This window comes from Primulina eburnea, chromosome 14 (assembly GCF_022965805.1).
Source record: "Primulina eburnea isolate SZY01 chromosome 14, ASM2296580v1, whole genome shotgun sequence".
NCBI classification, from domain to species: Eukaryota; Viridiplantae; Streptophyta; class Magnoliopsida; order Lamiales; family Gesneriaceae; genus Primulina; species Primulina eburnea.
Genome location: NC_133114.1, coordinates 22,029,057 through 22,053,408, shown reverse-complemented (window position 1 = coordinate 22,053,408; position 24,352 = coordinate 22,029,057). Strand labels below are relative to the sequence as shown.

At 33.9% G+C, this 24,352-nt stretch overlaps 1 protein-coding gene across 2 annotated transcripts; it reads right to left on the bottom strand.

Annotated features, from left to right (window-relative positions):
- Positions 1–290: 290 nt before the first annotated feature.
- LOC140812779 (protein LAZY 1-like) lies at positions 291–22,508 on the bottom strand. Of its 2 annotated transcripts, none has more exons than XM_073171135.1 (5): positions 22,505–22,508; positions 1,969–2,037; positions 1,038–1,825; positions 693–957; positions 291–542 (listed from the first exon to the last, which is right to left on the bottom strand). In XM_073171135.1, the coding sequence occupies exons 1-5, from the start codon at positions 22,506–22,508 to the stop codon at positions 523–525; spliced, it is 1,146 nt and encodes a 381-aa protein (XP_073027236.1). In that variant the 3' UTR covers positions 291–522. The 2 variants fall into 2 exon arrangements, with proteins under 2 accessions (XP_073027236.1, XP_073027235.1); XM_073171134.1 differs by lacking the exon at positions 22,505–22,508 and adding an exon at positions 2,100–2,178 and having other exon boundaries at positions 1,969–2,035.
- Positions 22,509–24,352: the final 1,844 nt, after the last annotated feature.

Sequence of the window (24,352 nt, the reverse complement as noted above, 5' to 3'; positions counted from 1 at the left end):
AAATGTAATATCATGGTTTTATCGAAATATTAATCTTTACTTTTAAAATTAGAATTAGTTAGATTATATAAATTTTCCGGCAAACCATCTACGACCAAGGTCGTTCGGTAATATCTTTTCGCGTATTTAATCTTGAATTATACGCATGTTATATGAATCAAAGGTGATCGAAGATAAATCAAAATTTTTTGAAATTGTGCTTAGTATTCGATACGAGATCCGGGAAAACGAACACAATTATCAAAAAAAAAAAAAGGAAAAATAAGAACTTGTAATTGGTTTACACAGTATACTGAAATACTTCACGATGCTCATAGAGAAGTCGTACATAAAACTCAAGTCATACAACAGCCAATCCGAGGCAGTGCTCCTCCTTTATTATTCAATCTTGCAAACTTGATATTATAAAATATATAACCACTCCAATATCCCAATCTTCATGGGAAATTTTACAATGCAAATATATGCAATATTATAATATTTCGGCATAAGTATGAGCAGGTTCTTGCATCTGTTTGAATCTTAGAGCTCCAACACCAAATCTACAAGGCCAAGCAAAATCAAATAAGTAGAAAATGACGAGGGCGTGATTTTTCGGCTTTGCTTAAGGGCCTATGATAATGATCGTCAGTAGAAGAATAAATAGCAGAGTAGGATACTCGTTTCTGTATGATGCGGGTAGAATTACTTACAATCGGCGTCGGTTTTGACCCAAAGCTCGTTCCCAATAATGTCGTCGTTGTTCTGCGTAGCCTGGCTCTTGAGGTTCCAAGTGCTTTCCTTCGATATGGCTCGTTGAGGATACATTCTGGTGTCTTCTGCAGCAGGCACCAGACCTCCACTATCAGATATTGTAGCCAAATTGGGGTTATTGGCCTTTAACTCATTTTTGGTGGCTTTATGAGACCGGTGTGTTGAGCTTTCAGGATGGACTTTTCTGTTGAATATATGTAGGATCTGGAAACATTGATAGAAAATTAACTTTTCTGTCATAATTTGTTCAAGACGCTATCGTGTTTAAGGTTGATGAAACATACCTTATGCAGTTTCTTGTCAGCTGTTGCAGTATCCACTGCTCCTCCAGAGGAGGGTGTGTTGCTCCTGGAGGATGCATGAAGCATTCTTTTCTTCAGTATTTTCTTCATGAGATACACAGCTGATTTATCAGTTTCCTTGTCCAATCGCTTTTCGCTCCTGTCTGATTTAGTTCCAGAGTTGTCCTCTACTATTTTAGACTTCTGAAAAAGCTCCCCAAGAGACGTCCTGTGTTCTTTCCTCACAGGTGGTGCTGCATCTGCTAGTCCAATTGCTGATCCGAAAAGATAGCTTTGCAGTGGACATATTATTCCTCCATTTCCCGATGTCTCTGTGTTTTCCAATGGCTTGCCGCTGAGTGTAGTAGCACTACAATGACTTATCCTTCCGACACTGACATGGCTGTTTCTTCCAGATGAGACGTTACAACTCGAATCTCTGCCTCCCAGTACCTTCTCCAACTCATCATTGATTAGCTTCAGCTCATTTTCAGTGACTTCAGTTTCTTTCTCTGCTATGTGATCCACAGATATCGAAAATGTTGGTGTTGCAGGGTCGGTGGGGAATTGTTCGGTTCCAAGAGTACCAATAGCAAGGAATCCATGGAAAAGCTCGGTGAGAGCAGCTGATGGTTCGTCTTCAAGGTCCTCTTCTTCCACCCTTGCAGCCTCTAGGCTGGTAAATGAGCTTCTGAGGTAGTTCTCTCTTTGGGCTTTGCCCAAGGACTTGCTGTAGTAGTTTCCTTTCTGGTAGCATTGTAGGTCTTCTAGCGATGGCTGTCCTATAAGCCCTGCAATGCAATCCTTAATGCATTTCAGAATTTTCATGAACAATGGTCGGATCACTATCAATATTCATGGATTGAAAAATCAAGACTATGTCGGTTGCTTGGAATAAAAACGAGATGCTCGAATGCTTATACTAATCACCCACCAATAGAAAAGTCCTTCGCTGTTTCGCTGCTGTTCTGCCGGAACTTCCGATGCATCCAACCTAGTAGCTGCAAATAACACAGAAGAGGATAAATTCGCAAAACAAGATTTGGTTTCATTAAATTAGTTTACCTTCATTTTTGATTCTTACTACAAGAGTAGCCGGTGACTATCTTTAACAAGGTAGCTGCTAGAGTATTAAATAGAAACGGGAAAATTAACCGTGGACTAAATAAAATACGACGCTGTATATTTTTTCGGACGATTTCAATTGTTGAGAGTCTCATTTTTTTGTCCAGAGGTGTGACATTTGGTGATGTAAGTAACAACATCAGTTGCATGTTCAATGGATTTAGACTGTCAATTTGTGTTCATCCAATAATTATGATCAGTATCTTGTTGTACTTAATAGGGGATCATATCAAATGCTTGCAGCCATGCATATAAGTTCGCGATATCATCACCGTGATCTTGAGTTTCGCGAGACATCACGCATCTGATTCATTGTTTGTGCAACATTTACCCTTGTATTGATTGATTCAATCGTTTTTGTCTGCATTCTTTCCAAAGCAACAGAGTTCTCATTTCTGCTACAAGCATGCATGTGCACTTTTTCTTTTTCAAGTTTTGTCTATAACCTTTTGTGGTTTGTACCTTTGCATCTGTAAAGCCTCAAATATATGAACTTTCGAACTCCATGCAAAATATTAGAGTCAAAAACTACCCATTTTCTTTTCTTGTAGCCTACATCGGGGTCGAAATATTTTCCTATATTAACAGTTAATTGAGCTCGATATAATAAGTTTCCATCTGAAAATAGCTAGCTACATATATATACAGATATGTATATATAGACACACACAGATATCTCTACACATGTACATATATTATTGGAAAATAAAATGTAAAATTGAACTCAAATCAAGTTTTCAATATGACTATTTGGAGTGGAAGTTTGATTTTCCTATATTTTGCAGGACATTTACAAGTCTCCTCAATCTCGTGAATTTATTTGATATTCGGTAGATTACTAAATGAGACAGGGCCGGACCTTTCCGAGGAGGCTACCGCCTCAAGGCCCGGTCTTTTAGGAAGTCCAGCATATATATTTTGAATTGATTATCTACTGAAATAAGTTTTTTTTGCCCAATATTAAATAAAAAGAAGAATAATTTCAATATTTTTTGTTTATAATTGATCAAACTCGGTCTTTTCTTTAAATTCAGGTTGAAAAATTAAAATAATATCAAGAGACTTTGGGGCATTTGTTGAGTTTAGAAAAATTAACAATTTAATCTTTAACTAACTTGATGAAGTATTGTATAGAGTTTCAACAATTTTTGATAAAACTGAATGATTTATTCTAAAATGCTTATATTGCCTATAAGATTTTGTTAACCATCCTAATAAAAGCTTATCGAAGATTAAATTAATAAACACTTATCTTCGAAATAATGTCACAAAATAGACTAAATGAGCTAGCTATGTTGTTGATTGATAAAGATATAATCCGAAAACTGGATTATACAAATTTAATATATTTTTTTCTTATAAACTAGCTAGACGATTATTTTTTATGTAAATATTTCAATATTTATTGACTTGTTTTTTATTTAATATATTATTTTTTGTGTATTTATGTATTATTTATTGTATTAGTTATTTGTTAACTGAATTTTAGCTTTTTTATAATAAAAAGAGAACTCATTTTAAATTTTCGCTTCAGGCTCCATTAGACACAGGTACGACTCTGCTAAAAGATCAATCAAAATGCACACCTTATACCTTTAGGTATAGTTTGGTACACTGGATAAGAGAGATTGATAAATAATCTTCCTTATCCCATGTTTGGTATCTTTTTAAAAAGCCCATGATAATATTATGGGCTCGTGATAAATAATTTTATACAAAGATAAAATATCTTTTTTATGAGATGTGATCATTTTAATTTAATGATAAAAAACACCATAAATGACTTAATGACCTTCAATATATAAAAATCATAAACCCTACATATGATCAAGTTCTAAATTAGTTTCACTAGATGATAATTATACAAATGATTATTATAAATCTCTCCTAGTAGGTAGAAATTAAAATCAAATAAATATTTTTATTTAATTTTATATATTAATTATATAAATGAACTCGAGATAATTATATAAATGGTTTTTATAAATCTCAATAAAATTATTAATATCACTCGATTAACCTTATTAACCTTAAAAATTGATATTTGACTTAACTCACAAAATCAAGTGTTCAATTAACACATTATATAATATATAAAATTAGATAAAAATAAATAAACCATGCAAGCACTGTCGGAGCATGAACAGATAAGAAATATAAACTCAAGTAACAACTTCGAAATTATAAAATTTATTATGATAAGGTTAATTTTGTCATTACAATCTAATATATGAATTTAATCGCTCTTATTAAAATCATACCAAACATTAAATATAATATCCTACATCTTATTTATCATTATATTATATATCACATGTTTATACTATCATATGTAGCAAACTATACCTCTCGTCAGTGATGCTCCAAAAAGAGCGAATTGTACAGAGAGAATGAGAGAAGTTAGTTAGTTACTGTGCGTTGTATGTCACATATATGTTGTGTATTATCTATCTATGGAGATGAATACCGAGCCTTTATTATACATAAGATAAACATAATTCAAGTCCAATTCAAATATTGTAAGATCAAATCAGTTTTTGATACTGACAATATTTAAAGCATTTCTGAACTAACATGTACAACATTGTACCTCAATCAAGATCAAAGCCTGGTCAAGAATCAGACAAGAGAACAAGATCAGTGCCTTAGTATTCAGCGGATCGAAAGGCAGACAATCAGAACAGAAGCATCAAAGATCAGGTCAAATCAGAGGAGATCATCATATCCGAACGAGCTTGAAGAGACTCAACATTTAAAAGTTGTTCAAGTACTTCGATCAGGATTCACACAAGATTCTAGGATCTATCCATTTAAACCATGCTCTCAATCCACGATATGACGCTCCGAGAATTCACTCAAACACATAGAATATTTTGAGAGTGAATGTTTTTATATAATTAAAAGTCAGTTCTTTGTAAAATGTACTTTGTACTAAGATCTGCTCACTAATAAACCATCATGCTACGTGATCTGAACGTTGCACCTGTGCTTGCTCCATGCAAACCTTCATGTTGTGTGATCTAGACGTTCATTGAGCTTCTTAGATGTAATTCATCCATATTTGTTGTATGTTGTCTACTGATACCTTCCACGATTTTTTGAAGAAGAAGAGACGTAGAAGGATTTTACCCATAAACAATTATTGTGTACGTCTTTTAATTTACATCACTTACTTTACTATTATCATAATTTCTTAATTCCTAATGTGATGACTTTATACCTAACAAACACGACTCATTTAATTTCCGCAAACACTTTAATGAAAACCCTAGCCACCTTCTCTCTAGACCACCACATTTCTTGTTATTTTGATCCTAAATAATATTGTCCCGCGCGTACTTATATCGTATTCAACATAAACTTTTAATTTCGAAGAAGTTATAAATGTCTTTTCTTTTCATTCTAACAAGAGCATGATATAGTTGCCAAAAGGATAAAAAAAAATGAAGCAAGTTTACAACTTAAAGCTTCCACCTAATATTGACATAACCAGCAGGTGAATGGATTTTTATGTTTGGTTTTTCTATTTGTCATTTCCATTAATTAATTTATGAATGGAGTTTAGGGTTTCAATCAATTAGAGGTTACATCATTCACGTAGTGGAAAATCCTTGTGGCTTGCATTTCATGTGAACTGTGTCAATATGGAATATAATATTCTCACAGATTTGTTGCTATTATTTTGGTTGACATGAGCAATTATGGTATCGACAGCGTACTTAGGGCCCCCTATTTTTGCTTTATATCGAATGGTATATATGGACTTCTCTTGTTGGGTTGACACAATTTGTTATTTTTCTTAGCAATAATTGGTTTATTGATGGGTAAAATTTTCTTTTACATCTTTTTTTTTATGTAAATAAAATATATTTAAATTTGATGTCTTTTTTGTCCATCAGTATTTTTTAAGACTGGAACAAGAATATGACAGAATTTAAAATTTTTCGATCCTGGAAACAATCGATGTTCTGTCTATTCATGCAAAAATATTCATAAATAAATTAAATGCATGAGAAGAAATCATATCTCACGGTCGGCCTAGACTCTAGACCGACTTGTATTAATCTACTTGCAATTGTAGACTTTGCTGCTGCTACAAACATCCAATATATCTGGTCTATCAACCGAATGGATCTACCTCAAAATAGATGACATTAGATATCTGTTTGATGAATAGATCTCTTGTGAGACGCTCTCACGAATCTTGTTCACAATAAAAAGTAATACTCTTAGCATAAAAAATAATACTTTTTCATGGATGACCCAAATAAGAGATCCGTCTAATAAAATACGACCCGTTATTGATATTTCACAAAAAAATTTGCCTTATTTGATTTATTCAAACAGTATATAACATATTCATTATCTCAAAAAGGGGATGGAGAGATTTATTATGTATAGGTCGTTTGAAGATCAAGAAAAGAGCCGCTTGGAAAAATTCTTCAATTAGGTATTGTATAATTAAAGTACCTAATTAGACCAAAATAAAAATCTTCTTTAATTAGAGTTCCATTAAAAAAGATACTTAATATTTTCTAGATACAAGACGTAAAATATCTCATATTTCTCAATGAATGATTTGTTCAACAAGTCTTGGGAATAATTTATTTTATTTATTTTGGTTCAAACAAATACTTAAAAAATATCAATAAATTAATATATACAATTGAATATTGCACCAAAATAGATGGTTAAATTATTCTCAGAAAATATTTAAATTATAATCTAGAAAAATAAATCAAAATTATTTTCATTACCGGCACGACGAACGTTATAACAATGCACATATCACTATTTAAATTTTCGAGACGTCACCGAAATAGAAACTATCCAAAAAATAGAAACTTCACTTGATTTTCACGTCAACTCAAAATTAGCTTATAATCACTAATATAATAGCGGAAACTTAATCATGGTAAGTTCCAGATCGTTGAATTCAACTTATTCATGACTTTAACTATCACGTCCAATGGATCATAATCAATATTTGTGTAACCCCGATAGTTTAGGTATAGGTTAGTCGCGAGATCACAACTCTACCTGATTTTAAAGTCAAAACTCTTTTTGCTCTTTCTTGAGCACATGCCAGGTTCTCCCATCGATTAATTAAACTATTTTAATTATCGATGTATGAAGTCAATTTCGGTTTCACCTACGATTCTCGTCTCAATCTCCTAGATACAAAAAGATAATGCATGAAAGAACCTCGTGTTATAGTTAACGTACGATGTAATCTTTTCCTTTACATGTTCCAATAGGATCTTGTGACATCTCTTCATCGAGACCCCATTATGAGTCCAACAACTATGCTTACGTTCCGAGTGTTGTAATGTAATTCTTCTGTATTTAACTAGAGAAAGTCTTTTATCTAAAACATTCGACTTTTTCGGGCAAAAAATTCCTTGGATTATTCATTTAACAGAATACACAAGTACTGTGTAATCCACCGTTTGTATGCTCCATTCAACCATCAGCTGGCCCCAGATTACTCGTGTTTTTGCCTGATAAATTTGGAGGTGGGATGCCATGTCAGTATCATGTACTAATAAGTTACCGTAAAGTCCCCATCTTCCCAAGTTAAATACCATCTCAATAATAACAGAAATTTGTATGAGAAGGTCTCACTTGTCCTATTTTGTGAGACATATATCTTATTTGGGTTATCCATGAAAAATATTACTTTTTATGCTAAAAGTATTATTTTTTATTGTGAATATTGGTAGGGTTGACCCATCTCACATATAAAGATTCGTGAGACCGTCTCACAATAGACCTACTCCTCAGTAATTCGGTGAGGTGAATTCCTCCCATGAACTTTCTGCTTATTGGGATGTACCATCTTCAGATCAAGAATTGGATTTCTTGGGATGAACTCAAGAATCACTGGGAAAAACCCCTTTCATAGCAGAAGAGCCCCCCCAACATTACTCTTTCCAGTTTCTGTATATATTTCCACAAAACAAATTTTGTATTATCTTCACCAAATTCCCTGATTTTTCGTGGCTAATCGACTTAAATAGGCAACTCCATCTTAGATTGCCAATTCCCTGTTTCAGATTCATAATTTTCATTCCTCCTGTCAGTGAAGCTGCTGCCCCAAAAGTTTGGACAGCCTACGGCTCGTGGGCAGCCTTAGCCTGAAAATGTTTTGGACATCCCAGCCCACGGGATCAAAAATTGTTTTGGCCCGATGGCATTTTTGTTATTTTTAAACGATTTTTGGGTTATATTGAATTTTGTAAAAATTTAACTAATTTACTTAAATTAAATTCATGGTCTCACGGATAGTATTTTGTGAAACATATATCTTATTTGAGTCATCCATTAAAAAAAATTATTTTTCTGCTAAGAGTATTACTTTTTTATTGTGAATATCTATAAGGTTGACATGTCTCACAGATAAAGATTCATGAGACCGTCTCAAAACAGACCTACTCAATTAAATTTTAGTAAAATATTGATATTTTTCTTATATAATAAATAATTAGAATGTTATTATAATTATTTATAATAAAATGTGTTTTACAATAAATTAAATTATTGATAAAATAATTTGTTAATTTATTTTTAATAATGACAGTTAATGATATCTTACAAGATACCAGATTTGATGATAATATGTAATATTATATAGAGTGAGTCTCATGTGAGACCGTCTCACGGATCTTAATCCGTGAGACGGGTCAACCATACCCATATTCACAATAAAAAGTAATACTCTTAGCATAAAAAGTGATACTTTTGTATGTGTGACCCAAATAAGAGATCCGTCTCACAAATAAGACCCGTGAGACCGTCTCACACAAATTTTTGCCTATTATATATTAAGAATATGATCAAGAGTCATTACAAATATTCTATACATAGTTAGTATATTTTACTGTTTTGTGTTTTTTAATTATTTGATCATTATTAAAGTATGTCTAATTTTATGGCCGTTCATACCCCATAAAATTGTTTCCCAATCTAATTTAATATAAATTATGAGAATGAGTGGAAGATCAAGGCTGAAAGTTAGTGGTCCCTGATCATCAAGAGTTTTGAAGATCGAAAGCATAAAAAATATTGAAAACTTATGTAATACTACATTTGTATCTCTGTATGTACTAGGTTTTTGGACTTAGATCCGTGTATGAATCACATGGATCAAATTGCTCTCGGTGATCAGTCATCCTTAATTTAATATTTATGTTGTATGTGATATATGATAAATAATGAGTATGCGTTATTGTTATTATTATAATAACAAAAGTTGCATGAATCCGTCAAACATACAGACAAGCATGACAAAATTTTTAAAATTTAAAAAATGTTATATAAATTTCAAAATTAAAAAATCTCTCATTTCGGATGAAATTCAAAATCTATATCAAACCATTAACAGGAATATTATAACGAGTTTAAATTTTCTTGTCGTCCATCAACGATGGTTCATGGTAAACGTTACCTGCAGTCAGTGTTTGAATTATATTATTGTGGAGGCCTAAACGCTAAAAGCTATGACTTACACTACATGCGTGATGTGAATTTGGTAGAACTTCCATGATTTCGTCTCATATTATTAGGTCCTTATCAAACGTGAGGCAAATCACATCGGGGTTGCATGTGTTGCAATTGGACTACACTTTGGAAATTATGATTGACTGATATTATTCAGGATCATGGTTTGCTAATTGAGCCCCCCATACTCAATAGTAAAATATGATTTCTCATTTTCATCATAAGGTGGTGAAAATATCAAAATAATGAGAGAGAATTCATAAAATTAAATACCATATTTTATCTCTATAGAGTCACTAACATTTAATCTATTTCTATTTTAGTATATTCGCGATGTCGTCACATAATCCACTTTCTGTTATTCTCGATCAAAAAAGCTAGCCGAACTTAACTATCAAGATTGACTAAGAAACATAAATATTGTTCTGAATGCGGATAAAATAAGATATACACTTACTAAGGCTTTCTCGACATTGGCAGTTAAAGATGTTAGTGCTAAGGAACTAGCGAAACTTGATTAATAGCGAGACCATGACATGAAGCAAAGTGTTAAATGTTAGCTTCTATGTCATATAAATTCCAGAGGCGTCTTGAGAAAGTTGTAAGTGATGCTAATATTTACATGCACTTGCAAGAGTTGTATGGTGCACAAACACTTCCCTTGAGGTATGAAGCTGTCAAGGAGCTCAATACTACACGTATGCGAGATGAGGAAACTGAAACGTCTGCTTATTCGTTTTCTTAAAACGTGCTAGATTTTTTTTTTAAACCTCACTTAGCATCGGCCGAACAATAAAATATTTTTTACATCATTTAAAAATAAACATCCAACTGTCATTTAAAAATCCAAAGGAAAATATTTTAAAGCATAAAATCGTCAAACATGAAATCGTAAATCGTTTTACCAAACCTAAAAACATTATTTGAAAAGTATAGTCCATACTATAACCTCTCAAAAATCTCTCATAACATAAATAAAAGACGTAAAAATATCTTTAACATTACTTAAAATCATAAATAATAACGAGTGCGGAAAACTAGCGTCGATCATCGGGTTATGTGCACCTTCAGTCTAGTCAAGTCAACCATCAAGACCTCCATTATCATATTCATAATCAATATCACCTGCATCAATCACACCTAGTGAGTCTAAAGACTCAACACGTCGTATTCTTGATAACGAGTAATACATAATACAGTTAACATATAACAGTGAAAATACTTATACTTAAAATATCATTTTCATGAAGATGCATAAACATAATTATTTTCGTAAATATTTTCATGATGCATAAAAAACTTAATCATATCATCCTCAACATATTCATATTCATGTTATCATCAACATATACGTATTCTTTTTTACTTTCGTTGAATTCAGATCGTTAATTGTGACTTTCGTGTTCATCTACGTCTACATCTACGTGTTGGGCGATGGATCCATCTACATGTAACCACAGTACTGGGCGGCGGGGACACCAGCGACACTCTCACCCGTCAACTGGGCCTTGGCCTTACGTATTAACATATCATCGTATACATCTGCATATCCGTATCCAAGGAAACACGATCGTCGGGCTCCCACTGGGACCATAACCCTCACGAAATTTCCAACATATCAACGTATTAGTCACAATTACTTCACTTCCTTCAACGTTTCATATTCTCATCACTTTAAAAAAATTAAACATGCATATAACGTTTTTTTTAAACAAAGCATGTAACATATCTTTTAAATGTCCATAATTAAACCATAAAATTCATAAACGTTTAAAAATAACATTTTAACATATAAATAACCACGAACATTTAAAATAACATTTTAACATTTTAAATCATAAACATTTGAAATAAATCTTTCGTCATAAAAATCCCTAAATATATAAAATTTCATCAACATTTAAAATAATCATATAAAACCCCATAAACATTGAAAATATTCATATTAGCACGTAAAACAGCATTTCGGGCACTGCCATGACGTTTACTAATTTTTAGGTGTAAAAAGATCGTTTTACCCCTGGACGTAAAATTTCACGTTTTTGACTTATTATTAATTTCATTGACTCTAACATGTCCCAAATAATTATTTAAGCCTACATGAATTTTTTACACAATTTTATTTAGCATAATTCGATGACTTTTAAATTTATCTTTAAATGCGACGTATTAATGCGTTTTAATCCCGAATTAAACCAAACTTTCATATAAAATTCCCAAATTAAAAACTTAGACTTATAATAATTATTTAAGTTTAAACCTAAATTTTCATAATTTTATAGAACTTAAAACTAGACTTTTACGATTCGTTTTTAAACTTAAACGTACTTCCCGGTTTTGACTCGTATGGACTCGAAAATTTTCCAAACCTTACCAAACTTTAACCAAAGCTTCCTAACACATAACTAAGCCTTATTGAACTCAATTCAAGCCCACAAAATCCATGGAACCCACCCCTACAGCTGCTGGTTTTTCTGCATGGGTGTTCTAGTCCTAATAGGACTCTAACTCCTCCTATTTCGGTTCCAGCCCCTAACCGCTTGGTCCAGGACCTGGTAGACCCTCCTAGGACTTAGACCGACTCCTCAGCAAGCATCTGGACAAGGCCCCACGTCCCAAAAGAGCCCAGCCTTGCAACCTGTCACCATAACCATGCGCAACCCCCCATAATATGCAGTTTTCGTTCAAACTCCTTCACCCTACTGTCCATCCCTTAAACCTTCATCTATGGGTCCCTAAATCTTCTGGAAAACGTCCCTTGTGATGCCCCTATCATGGCAGCCCCTTTGTGCAAAGTTATCACAAGTTTTGGATCACACAAACATGCTTTAAACCCATGTATATGCATAAAAACGAAAATAACAAAAGAGATACTTGATTTTCATGCCAATCATAATTAAATACATAATAGGGTGTGATTGATGAGAAAAGAAAGAATTATGGCGTGCCTTTGCGTATAATACGCACGAAAACGTTGCGGCGATTCGAGGGACGACGGCGGAGAGGCTTGCTGAATTTTCCTCAATCTTTTAGTGCCTTCCCTAGCAAACTTACGTGTGGTGTGGTTTGTGGGGAAGGGGAGAGTTTTGATTGTAATATTGGGGGAGGTGGGCGTGTGTTTCTAGGGATTATGGGGTGGAGTTTAACTTTAAATAATAGCTAATTAATCACTAATTAGGCTTAAGCCCATTAAGCATATAATTAGACCCATTAGTGTTTAATTAGGATTTAATTAAAATATGATAATAGTTTTGTTTAAATAAATTTGTGAATTTAATAGCCGGGTTGCCAACAAGTTCGTATTTTTGTTGAAAAACCAACACAGATAAGATTTACGTCCCGGCGTATAAAATTATCTCAAAACTCCTTATTTTCAAAAATATGAAAAACCATCAACCATATTTTAAATAATTAAAAATAATTATTTAATAAAAATCATTTTCTATTATTCAGCCCTCGGTCTCCGTTCCTCGGTCGCAACTCGAATAACCTTTTAAAAATACATTTTAATGCAACAATGTAGAAAAATATATTTTAAACATGCAATTATGCACAACATAATTAATCAATGCAATTAAAACATTTAATCAAAATACAAGAGAGTTTAATAATTGCATGCATGTGGTTTACGTGGACCTTAAAATTTTCGGGGCGTTACAGCAACGATGCATTAGCATGTGCAAAAATGATTGGGCTCGTCGAAAAGTTGCTGAACTACACATGGTCACAACAAGCGAGCTGTCTACTGATGTAGTAAAATTTTTGCTCCCACCCTCATTTGATAGTATTGGAATATTATAGATTTCGGAGTTTGACAAATTAATTTTAAAGAAACTGAAGAATCCAGATGATTGAATAGACGCGACTGAAGACTTCTCTTTGAACTGAAAAATATTATCAACTGAATTTTTCGTAACTGATAGGAAATCGGTTACAACTGATATAGCCAACTGAACTGATCAGCCGATCAGTTGATCTTTCATCAGTAGGCGTCTACATCAGTTAAATGATTAGCAGAATAGTCTGACAGGTCGTACCAAAGCAGAATAAATGTATCAGAAAAGGCAGTCTGAAAATCTTGTAATACTGTCAGATAAAGCTACTACACGATGAATCAATGGATATCTGTCACTAAATGAGCATTAAATGTATTTAATAGGACCGTTGAGATCAAAGACTATAAATAGTAAACGAATCTGTTGAAAGAAAGTGTTGGTCGAGTTTTTAAAAAGTGAATATTCAAGTGATCAAATCAGTCAGTTGCAATACACTATATTCTCAAGATTTCTGAACTCATATTCAAGCTCTACATTCATTGTATTTATCAGTAACATCCAGGCTAAGAATTAGAGCATTTTTCAATTTTACAAACTGTATAAGAAGTGTTATATTAAGAGTTTCAGTTTAGTAGTTTGTAAGACCAATTGAAGTGATTATTACGAACTGTTGTAATACATCAAAGTCTTTTAGTGAAATCATATCCTCGTCACAGAAGGGGTGTCATATGAGCACTTCAAGTCTCCGAACATCCAGAAAAATTCTCATGTTCATTTCAGTTATTAGCTTTATCCATTTAAAGTATTCAATCTATATATTCAGTCTTTTCCGCAGATGTTTAAGTTGACTGATTTATATCGACACACAATATTCTCGTATCAGTTCCTCACAGAACTGATTCATACTTTTACAAAAGAATTTTAAAAGCTAAAGTGTTTATTCAACCCCTTTTCTAAACACTTTACCAACTCAAATCAATCCTAACAAGTGGTATCAGATCGGTTAATCTTGTTTTGAATATTTTCATGCTCAAAACTGATACGAAACACCATGTATTCCTTCAATAAAATTCTTATGTTTTCTAGAGAAGAATTAAATGATTGGAAGATAAGAATGTATGCTCATCTAGCTGTTCAGGATGATGATATGTGGTATGTCATCACAGACGGACCAATGAAAATCATGAAAGTTGTTGCCCTAACTGATGGAGCACCGCACCGGATAGAGAAGCCACGAGATGAATGAACTTCTGAAGACGAAAGAAAAGCCAACCTAGATAATGTAGCAAAGAAATTCTGTACAAGACTCTAGACAAGAACACCTTCAGCAAGATCAAGATGTGCAAAACAGCCAAAGAAATTAGAGAAAGGTTGATCCAACTATGTGAAGGAAACGAACAAACAAAAGAGAACAAGCTGTCTGTTGCTTTTCAGAATTTTGATAACATAAAAATGAAAGCTGGAGAATCTATGATTGACTTTGATGAAAGAGTCAGCAGCATAATAAATGTGTTGAATGCACTTGAAAAATTGCACTCAAATAAAGAGATTTCTCTAAAAGTGGTGTGAAGTCTTCTCAAGGAATGACTTCTCAAGGAATGAGATGTAAAGACCATGGCAATGAGGGAGTCTAAGGACTTGAACAAGGTGGAACTGCACGATCTATTAGCAGACAGAAAATCCTACAAATTTGAAATGCAAACCAGAGAAGGCGAATCAATCATTACATCAGTTACAACTGCTTTAAGTGCAATGAAACTGGAACCATCAGTTTAAACTGAGAAGTCAGCATAACAATTAAACAATGATGCCATGTCACTGTTTGTGAGAAAATTTGGAAAGTTCATAAGACAGAACCAAGGCCCGTATCAAAGAAACTATCAAAGGAGTGAACCTAAGAAGGAACCAAATGCATGTTTCAACTGTGGAAAAACCAGTCACTTCATTGCTAATTGTCCAAAGCCTAAAAAAGACAGTAGAAGATCAGTTGAAAAGGGTAAAAAGCTATTTGAGCACAGAAGAAGGTTCCAGGATGAAAAGAAGTAATCCAGAAAGAAGCATGAAGCTCTGGTAACGGAAGAAAACAAGTCGAAGTTGGCTGACTCAGATAGTGAAGCATCTAAAACTGAAGGTTATAGTAGTTCGAGCGATGAAGAAGAGGTAAAGTGCCTCATGGCTAATCAGGCTGAGCTGGAATCCTGCAGTGATCAGGTATTCGATTTCAGCTCCACTGACTTTACCAAAGAAGAGCTTATCTCTGCACTTCATGAAGTGATACATGAGTACCGCAAACTAGCTATCTTCTTTGAGGAAGCTAAAGTAAAGCAAGATGATTCCTCAAATGATACAACTGAAAGTATTAAATCAGTTGAAAGCTTAAACATAAAAAAAGGAGATTGTTGAACTAAAATCTAAAAAGGAAGAAAACAGTCTATTAATTCAGCAGCTAAGAGTTGAAAAATCTAAACTGACTGAAATAATTCAGGCTTCGAACAGGTCATCAGTCACACTGGCTGAAATACAGGGTTTGCAAAAATCAGTTGAAGATAAAACTGGTCTGGGCTTTGTTAGCCAAGATGAACCTTCAACTACCGGTACAATGCCAAAAATGAAAACAGTCAAAGGAAAATATATTCACTTTGTCGAATCAGTTATGGTACATAAAAATCCGGAGATTAACAATAAAGAAGAAAAATCAACTGAAAAATCAGTTGAAAATATGAACAAGGCAAGGTGACATGGAATTGAGTATAGTCCCAGAAGTACAGTCGAATCAAATAACTGGTCATCCAAAAGGTCCAGATATGATAAAGAAGATCAGCCAAAATCTATTATTACAATTATTATAATAGCAAGCATGTTTAGAAGCGATACCAAATGAGCAATAAGATTAAAAGATCTCAAACACATGTTGTATCATTCCCACCGCATTCATAAAACACACACCAATTAGGAAATGTTGTTTGGAATACATAAACTAGTAGATTAGTTCGACTGATCCAAATCTGGGTTCCTAAAGGACTAATTAATTCTGGACCCAAATAGATTTGGGTAGCAAATTTATTTATCATTTGTGATTGTAGGCTACAAGAAAACTGATCGTACTTGGACAGTGGATGTTCAATACATATGATTGGAAATGATGAACTGATATCACAACTGATCAAATATTCTAGTTCTAAGATCAGCTTTTGTGATGCATTTCAAAGTAAAACCGTGGGTAATGATAAGCTTATCCATGGTAACATAACCATCAATGAAGTATTACTTGTTTATAACTTAAAATACAATTTAATTAGCATAATTCAATTATGTGATAATGGTTATTCAGTAGAATTCAGTAAGCATGCATGTTAAGTTGGAAATGAAACTGGCGAATTAATCTTACCAGGAAACAAATATGGAAACACATACAAAGTAAGTTGGAGCAATCCATCCGATAAACAAGTTTGCTTAGTAGCCTCTAATAAATCTCAGAATTGGCTATGACACAAGAGATTAAACCATCTAAATTTCAAAGCCGTTACAAAACTGAGCAAACACGAGCTGGTAACTGGCTTGCCCAAAGGTGATTTTTCAAAAGACAAAATTTTTCAGTTTGTCAGTTCAGAAAACAAAATAGATATTCTTTTAAATACAAGGGTAGTAAATATTCAACCGATTCTTAGAACTAATGCATATGGATTTATTTGGTCCAATACCGGTAATGAGCTAAGGGGGAATGAAATACACTCTCGTGATTGTTGATGATTTCTCAAGGTTTACTTGGGTCATCTTTCTAAAATAAAAGGATCAAACTGCATTTAAACTGTTCAAACTTTTTAAGAGACTTTTAAATGAAAAATCAGTCGAGAATGACAGAATAAGATCCGATCGTTGAACTGAATTTGTCAATCAGACTTTATCTCAAAATCTTGAAAACTCAAGATCAAGCATGGGGTTTCTGTTGCAAGAACACCACAAAAAAATGGTGTAGTTGAACGAAAAAATTGAACTCTTAAGGAGGCAGCAAGAATAATGCTAGCTGATTGAGGTATATCTCAAAGATTTTGGGCAGAAATAGTTAACGTCGTGTGTTACACTCAAAATAAAGAATATGGTCTCAATAAGCATTATATGGTCTGAAACAACCTTCTCGAGCTTGATATGAGACCTTATCAAAATTATTGGCCGATCACAAGTTCATGGTGGGAACAGTTTACAAAACACTGTTCAAATTCACAAAGAAAGATAATTCATTAATTGTCCAAATAAAAGTTGACGACATCATATTTGGGTCAACTAACCCCAAATTATGTGATAAGTTTGCTAAGTTGATGCAGGAGAAATTCGAGATGAGCATGATGGGTGAACTGACATTCTTCTTAGTCTTGCAAGTGAAGGCAACTGGAAACTAGTATCTTTATTAGTCAAACCAAATATACAAAGGAATTGCTCTAGAAATTTGGCATGGAAAAATGTTCAGCTACATCCAATCGCATGAGATCATCAATTAAATTAGATAAATATGAAGAGAGGATATAAGTTGAGATGACACTATACAGAGGTTTAATAGGCTCTCTATTGTACCTAACTGCTAGTCATCCTAATATTATGTTTGTTGTATATTTATATGCTAGATTTCAGGCTAATCTTAAACAATCGCATTTCCTAGCTGCCAAACGTATATTGAAATATCTAAAAGGCATACAAAATGTGGGCTTATGGTGTGCTAATGACTCATATGTCAACTTAGTTAGATATTCAAATGCAGACTATGCTAGATGTAAGCTTGATCGCAAAAGTACAAGTCGATCATGTCAGTTTCTAGGAGACAGACTGATTTCATGGTTCAGAAAAAAACAAACATCCATAGTTACTTACACAACTGAAGCTGAATATTTAGCTGTTGAAAGTTGTTATGCCCAACTGCTCTGGATTCAGCAGCAACTGAAAGATTATGGAGAACTAGATGAAGAGTCACCAATCTTCTGCGACAACACCAGCTCCATTGCAATTACATAAAACCCAGTTCTTCATTCTAGAATTAAGCACATTGATTTCAGACACCATTTCATCAGAGACCATGCTTTCAAAAAGAATATCAGACTGTAGTATACCTCAACTGAACAACAAGAAGCACACATATTCACAAAACCTCTACCGGAAGCTCATGCTCACCGGCATCAAACACACTAGTGAGTCTAAAGACTCAACACATCTTAACCACGATAACAAAATATACATATGCATAACATGCAACAGTGAAAAGTACTGTAATAACACAACTTTCATGATCCCATAGATAAATTCAGATCCTTAATTGTGACTTTTGTATAAGTTGTTTGTCGATTGATCAATTTTACGTATTACCATGGTACCAAGCGGCTGAGACATCAATGACACTCTTACCCGTCAATTGAACAGTGGCCTTACATGTCATCGTATCATTTCATATTTGTATTCATATGAGCCACAATCAAATCACCTCCTTCAAAATATTTTATCATATACATCACTTACAAAAATTCATGCATATAATATTTTCTTGAAACCAAGCATGCAATATATTCATTAACATCTTACATAAAAATCCATATTCATCTGAAATAAACATTTTTAAACATAAACTTTCAGTTATCAGAACACTGTCAGGACCGCTAACATAGTTCAGCTGTAAAATGATCATTTTACTCCTGAAACCTAACTTGAATATTTTACCCCTGGACCTTAGAACTTCGACCCGAATTCACCCAAACTTATCATAACACAACACTTTAATAATTCTTAGATGTAAAAGCCCACCAAGTAAGTTTCATAATTTGTTTAAAACTTGGACCGAAGTCTCGGTTTTAATCAGAATCAACCCGAAACATAAACTTTCCCAAACTTAAACCATATCTTAAAAATGCATAACCAGGCCTTATAAAACATCATTCAAACCATTTAGGACCATTGAAACCTCGACCTAACCCGCTGAAATTTATGCACAAAAACCAAAGCCCTAACTTGAACCCTTAGGCTTTAACCATCGGCCCTAGCCCCAAGCCATCAAGACCAGCCGTAACCACCCAACCTAGGACCTAGAAAAAACCCATGAGCACCTTCCTGGACCACCTAAAAAGAGCCAAGCACGTAGAATTGTAGCAACACATGCACACGGCCCAACCTCTTACTCGCGACACCTAGCCTCCAGACCACGACCATAGCACTTGCGACCAGCAACCCATAGACAACATAGGCCTCACTCAGACCCATCAGGACCTGAACCAACTCCTGGAATGAGCCCATGCACAGCTGCCCCTTCAACCTATCCAAACGAAGCACAAAGCTTCTCAAATGAGTGATCCGATTAGCCCTCCCTACAACACCGATTCCAGATCTCTTTCTAGCACTTAAACATCTTCAAACCTGCTGTGAATCGAGACTCTAACTGTGAGAACCTGACAACCCCTTAAAACCATGCAAAAACGTGCGAAGCACAAGAAGAAAACGAGATTTTTCCATGCATATTCAATCAAAATCTGATTAATCAGTAGATCTATCATATGATATGCAAGATCATATAAAAATACATAATATGATGTGAATGATGAGAAAACGAGGGCGTAGGGAGTGCCTTTGCATCTAAATGATCAAAAATTCACACAAACGATACGAGAGATGAACACCGGAGGGACGGAACAACGTTATCACATTTTGGACCTTACAAGAACATTATCTTTATATATGTGAAACACAAATATTGTGGAAGCTGTTCTTACAAAGAAAAGTACAAAATGCAAAAGCGAATAAATTATATTCATGAAATCAGGGACTTGGTCATCATAACTCTGGATTTCTTCACCAGCCCCACAATTGATTTTGTTATGTCTTTTCCACCTGTTCTTCATTATTATCTGGGAAGGGACACAAGGGAGTGAGCATTTTGGAAAACACTAAGCAAGTGGGGGCCGATCGAATTCCAGAATAACCCGTTATACATATGCATATCTTAAAGTGATCATTTTTTTAAAGAAAAATACGGAAACTGTACATACAAAGTTCAGAAATTATATCAGACGATCATATCATATCAAATATAACAGAATCTTAACATAGTAAAATCTTATCAAATTAGAATCACATACTGATCACAGATCTTCTAATAATGACCATGAGTTGTCCTTGATCTTGGGCTCCCTCTGGGGCCTTCTCCTGTAAATGGGCTCTCTCTGGTGCCTTTTCCCGCATCCGGGCTCCCTCTAGAGCCTTCCCCCATAAACAGTCCCTCTAGGGACTTTTCCCTCATAATCTTTCTCGATGCGCCATCATTCAAATCATATCAAACAAACTTATTCCATTGGGATGAAACAAACGGATCGAACAGATCAAACTGAAACGAAACAGAAGGATCGAATCTGATAGGAACATGACTTAGCAAAAGATGCAAGTGTGAAGAAAAAGATTAAAAAAAACATACATTATACGATCAAATTTTAACACATACATAATCTTTTAAAATATATATAGCCCCTTTACATTTGTTTTGAACATGCGGTATAAAATTGATCATAAATTCGATGAATCCTGTGAAAATTTCGAACAGAACTGAACAAGTGTTTGGGTAGCACTCTAACGTGATTTTCAGGTAGAGCAACACCTTAGAATGTTGATATATGTTTCACGATCCTTGCTGGAACTCAGGAATACGGCAGCTATATGATCGAACTAGTGTGGTTCGAACTTGCTTGAATTTTGGGCGAACTTTAGCCGAACATGGGAATAATTGGGCCGAACACAAGCAGCCTTTCGGGAAAACTTGGGAAGCACCTCGGTCACGATTTGGGTAGAACCTGGTCACGATTTGGGGTGCACTTGGACAGCTTTGCAATGGCTGAATATAGCCTCTCTTCTTTGCTTGAAGTGGCCGAAATTTTAAGGGTATTTTAGGAGGATTTTTGGTGCAAGTATTTGTGAAAGGGCTTGCATGTATTTATAGGCTGAATTGTGGCACTACAAGAGGTGGTTTGCGCCAAAGTAGTCAAAATTTCATTCACAACCAAGAGTCACTTTTTAACCCAAAGGCTATTTCTTGCACATTAAATTTGTCCAATATCTTTGTTCATCCTTTGGCTACATTTTTGGATTATTTAGGACATAAGAATGAAGCTTCTTTGAGCTAAATTTTCAAGTTCATGAGCTAGGGGTTTTCATCCTCGAGATACTCGACTTCGGTCTCGCGATTTTTTTGCGATGTCCCGAGCTCTACTATGCTGAATTTTGCATCCAACTTCTTCAGCTTCATGCAAAATCCATCTTTTTCACCTAGAACACCACCACCAACCATTAAGAGTAACCATCATCTTAAAACAATTCTCAAATGAATGAAACAAAGAATCGACACACATAAACTCATGCAAAATCTAAAAAAACAATTAAAACACGTATATATGACCCGTATCAATTACATAATTGAAACTGCCGGCACACTCGAATTTATGTCGCAACCTCACAATCTGCACAATATTTAACGCCTTTATGCCAAGATTACAAACACAATATTTAATGTCTTTGTGTAAAGACTATCACAAATATAAACATTGAATATCAGTTCTCTTCTATATGTGTGAATAATTATGTGTGTGAGAATTTAATCGATTACCGTGTTTTTATCTCTCAAATATATCCTTACAGATTGTGTTTGCTATCTTTCTAGATAATTTCTTATGTAGGATGTATATGCTTTTGAATCTTCTTCAAAAACTTGTATTTTATCTTCAAGATATTGTATATATAGCCCCCGAGAGTCATATATGTTAGACACAAGTATATAACCGTTTGGGAAGATTTTGGACAGTTTATGACATTAAAACGGTCATTTCCGCCTTGGTGGATACTTTCCCGAGCTTGACTATTTTAAGGTTGGATATCAATTAGGCTCATCAGTTAGGTTGCTCCATCAACTAGGTTGAGCCTCGTTGATTTCATCATGTGCAGAACCAGCAATTCCATCTTGGTTTATCAGCTTCTTAAACTCCGATTCAAATTTTAACTTATGAAGATGATTTGTAGTTCTTTGTCTTATATTCGTAACTCATACTGATCATTTCATTTTGATAATATGGCTAATCGGGCTGACCAGAATACCGAAACTTCTCATTTTCAATTGATCTTTGCTGATAAACCATCAATTTGCTAGATAACATTCGATTTAATCCAACTGGTATGGAATACAACTTGTCCAAAATTGAATTTTATGTTTAACTATTTTGGCGGCTAGTCATTTTCATTACCGAACAATGAGATATCATTGAAACACTACAGATCGCCAGATTTTCAGTTTACTAAATTCGAATTTCAACTTACATCTTGAGTTAATAACTTCACACTTAACTAAATAAGTTAGGAAGATAATAAAAAGTTTTTTTATCATAAAAATCAAAATTGTTAGTGTTTCTAAATGCAACAATCTCTTCATTTTTTATGATCATAAAACTCGGATAAAAATCATTCCAAATTTCAATAACATATATTTTCCTCTTTTTCTGTGAATTTAAAAGTCATATCTTAAAAAAATTTCATTACAAAAATTTTTTTGCCCCTCATTTAAAATAAATATTCTCCTTAAAATCATTATAGCTCTCCCCCTATATTTTAAAAAGTTTGAAATTTATAAAAATAGAAGGATAATTAATTGAGGTAATTATTTTCAAAATATGCATGCACAAATAATAGCAAAAAATAAAAATAAAAATCCAACACATGACTACATGAATCCAGCATCTAGCTTCAACAAGAATAAATAATTCAAACTCATAAATTTCAACGAACAAATAATCAAGGCATGTTTTCCAATTCCAACATTCATAAAATTGAAAGTGTCTCTTATTAGTCATTAAGCACAACCAATAAATGCAAGAGTTTTGGGTGTAGTAATTGTCCCTGCTGAAAGAGCGATCAAATTGTGGTGCTTGAACTGCTGTGCGATTTAAAGGATTTGAGTTGCACCATTACCACCAGCTATAGCTTTTGGTAAAGCGGCAATCGGTCGATCATATAATTGATATCGCTCGATCCTATAATTGGTATCAGAGCCAAGGTCACATGTTCGATTCTCATTGATTGCAAAGAGTACAATTATTGGGAGGGAGATTGTTGTAATAATTGTCCCTGCTGGAAGAGCGCTTGAACCGTGTTGCTTGAGTTGTTGTGCAGTTTAAAATATTTGAGTTTCACCATTATCACTAGCTATAACTTTTGGTAAAGCGGCAAACGCTCGGTCCTACAAAGAGAATTGCTAACCAAGCTAGCATAAGATTGAATATATAATTGCCATTTTACTCAAGTACTATATAATAATTAAAACATGAAGCGAGGGTATCGTGGTTTTTTTATAATATATGAATAAAATATGAATTTTGTCGCCTTTTCCATTGATGATGACAATGGCCTTTAATTTCTTTACAAAACTCCAACTTTGTCCTAGGACTCTTTTCTTTTGGCAGCACATTGGTCTCAACTTGAACTAATAAATTGCTTTTGCTCGTGCACAACAAGGCATCAAATTCTATGCCCCTAAAATCCTCTACAATTCTATTTTTCAACACAAAAACGGTTTGTCATTTCGACACTCGAGAAAGGGGTTATGCTATTTTTTTCCAAGGTTGCTGCTAGCTGTTCGAAAATTCAACTATGCATATATGTTTTAGAAGAATATAAAATTTTGAATTTTAAAAATAAAATCAGTTAAAACACTCTTTCAAAAACAACCTGCTCTGATACCGATTGTAATGATCGATTGGTGAACAACGTTGAGCTACCACTACAAGAAAAACGGGCTACAACAACGGATCTTATCCGTTGTCGTAGCCTTTTAAAAACTGTTGTAACTGAGGGTGTTGTTGAAAGTCCGTTTAACGACAACGGTTTTTACCCGTTGTGGTAGGTAGCATTTGC

Excerpts from the sequence above, each read along its gene's own strand:
- LOC140812779 (XM_073171135.1), bottom strand. Across the intron at positions 1,826-1,968 it reads AGCGAAGGACTTTTCTATTG|GGCTTATAGGACAGCCATCG; the intron begins GTGGGTGATTAG and ends ATTGCATTGCAG. Across the intron at positions 958-1,037 it reads CTGACAAGAAACTGCATAAG|ATCCTACATATATTCAACAG; the intron begins GTATGTTTCATC and ends CAATGTTTCCAG.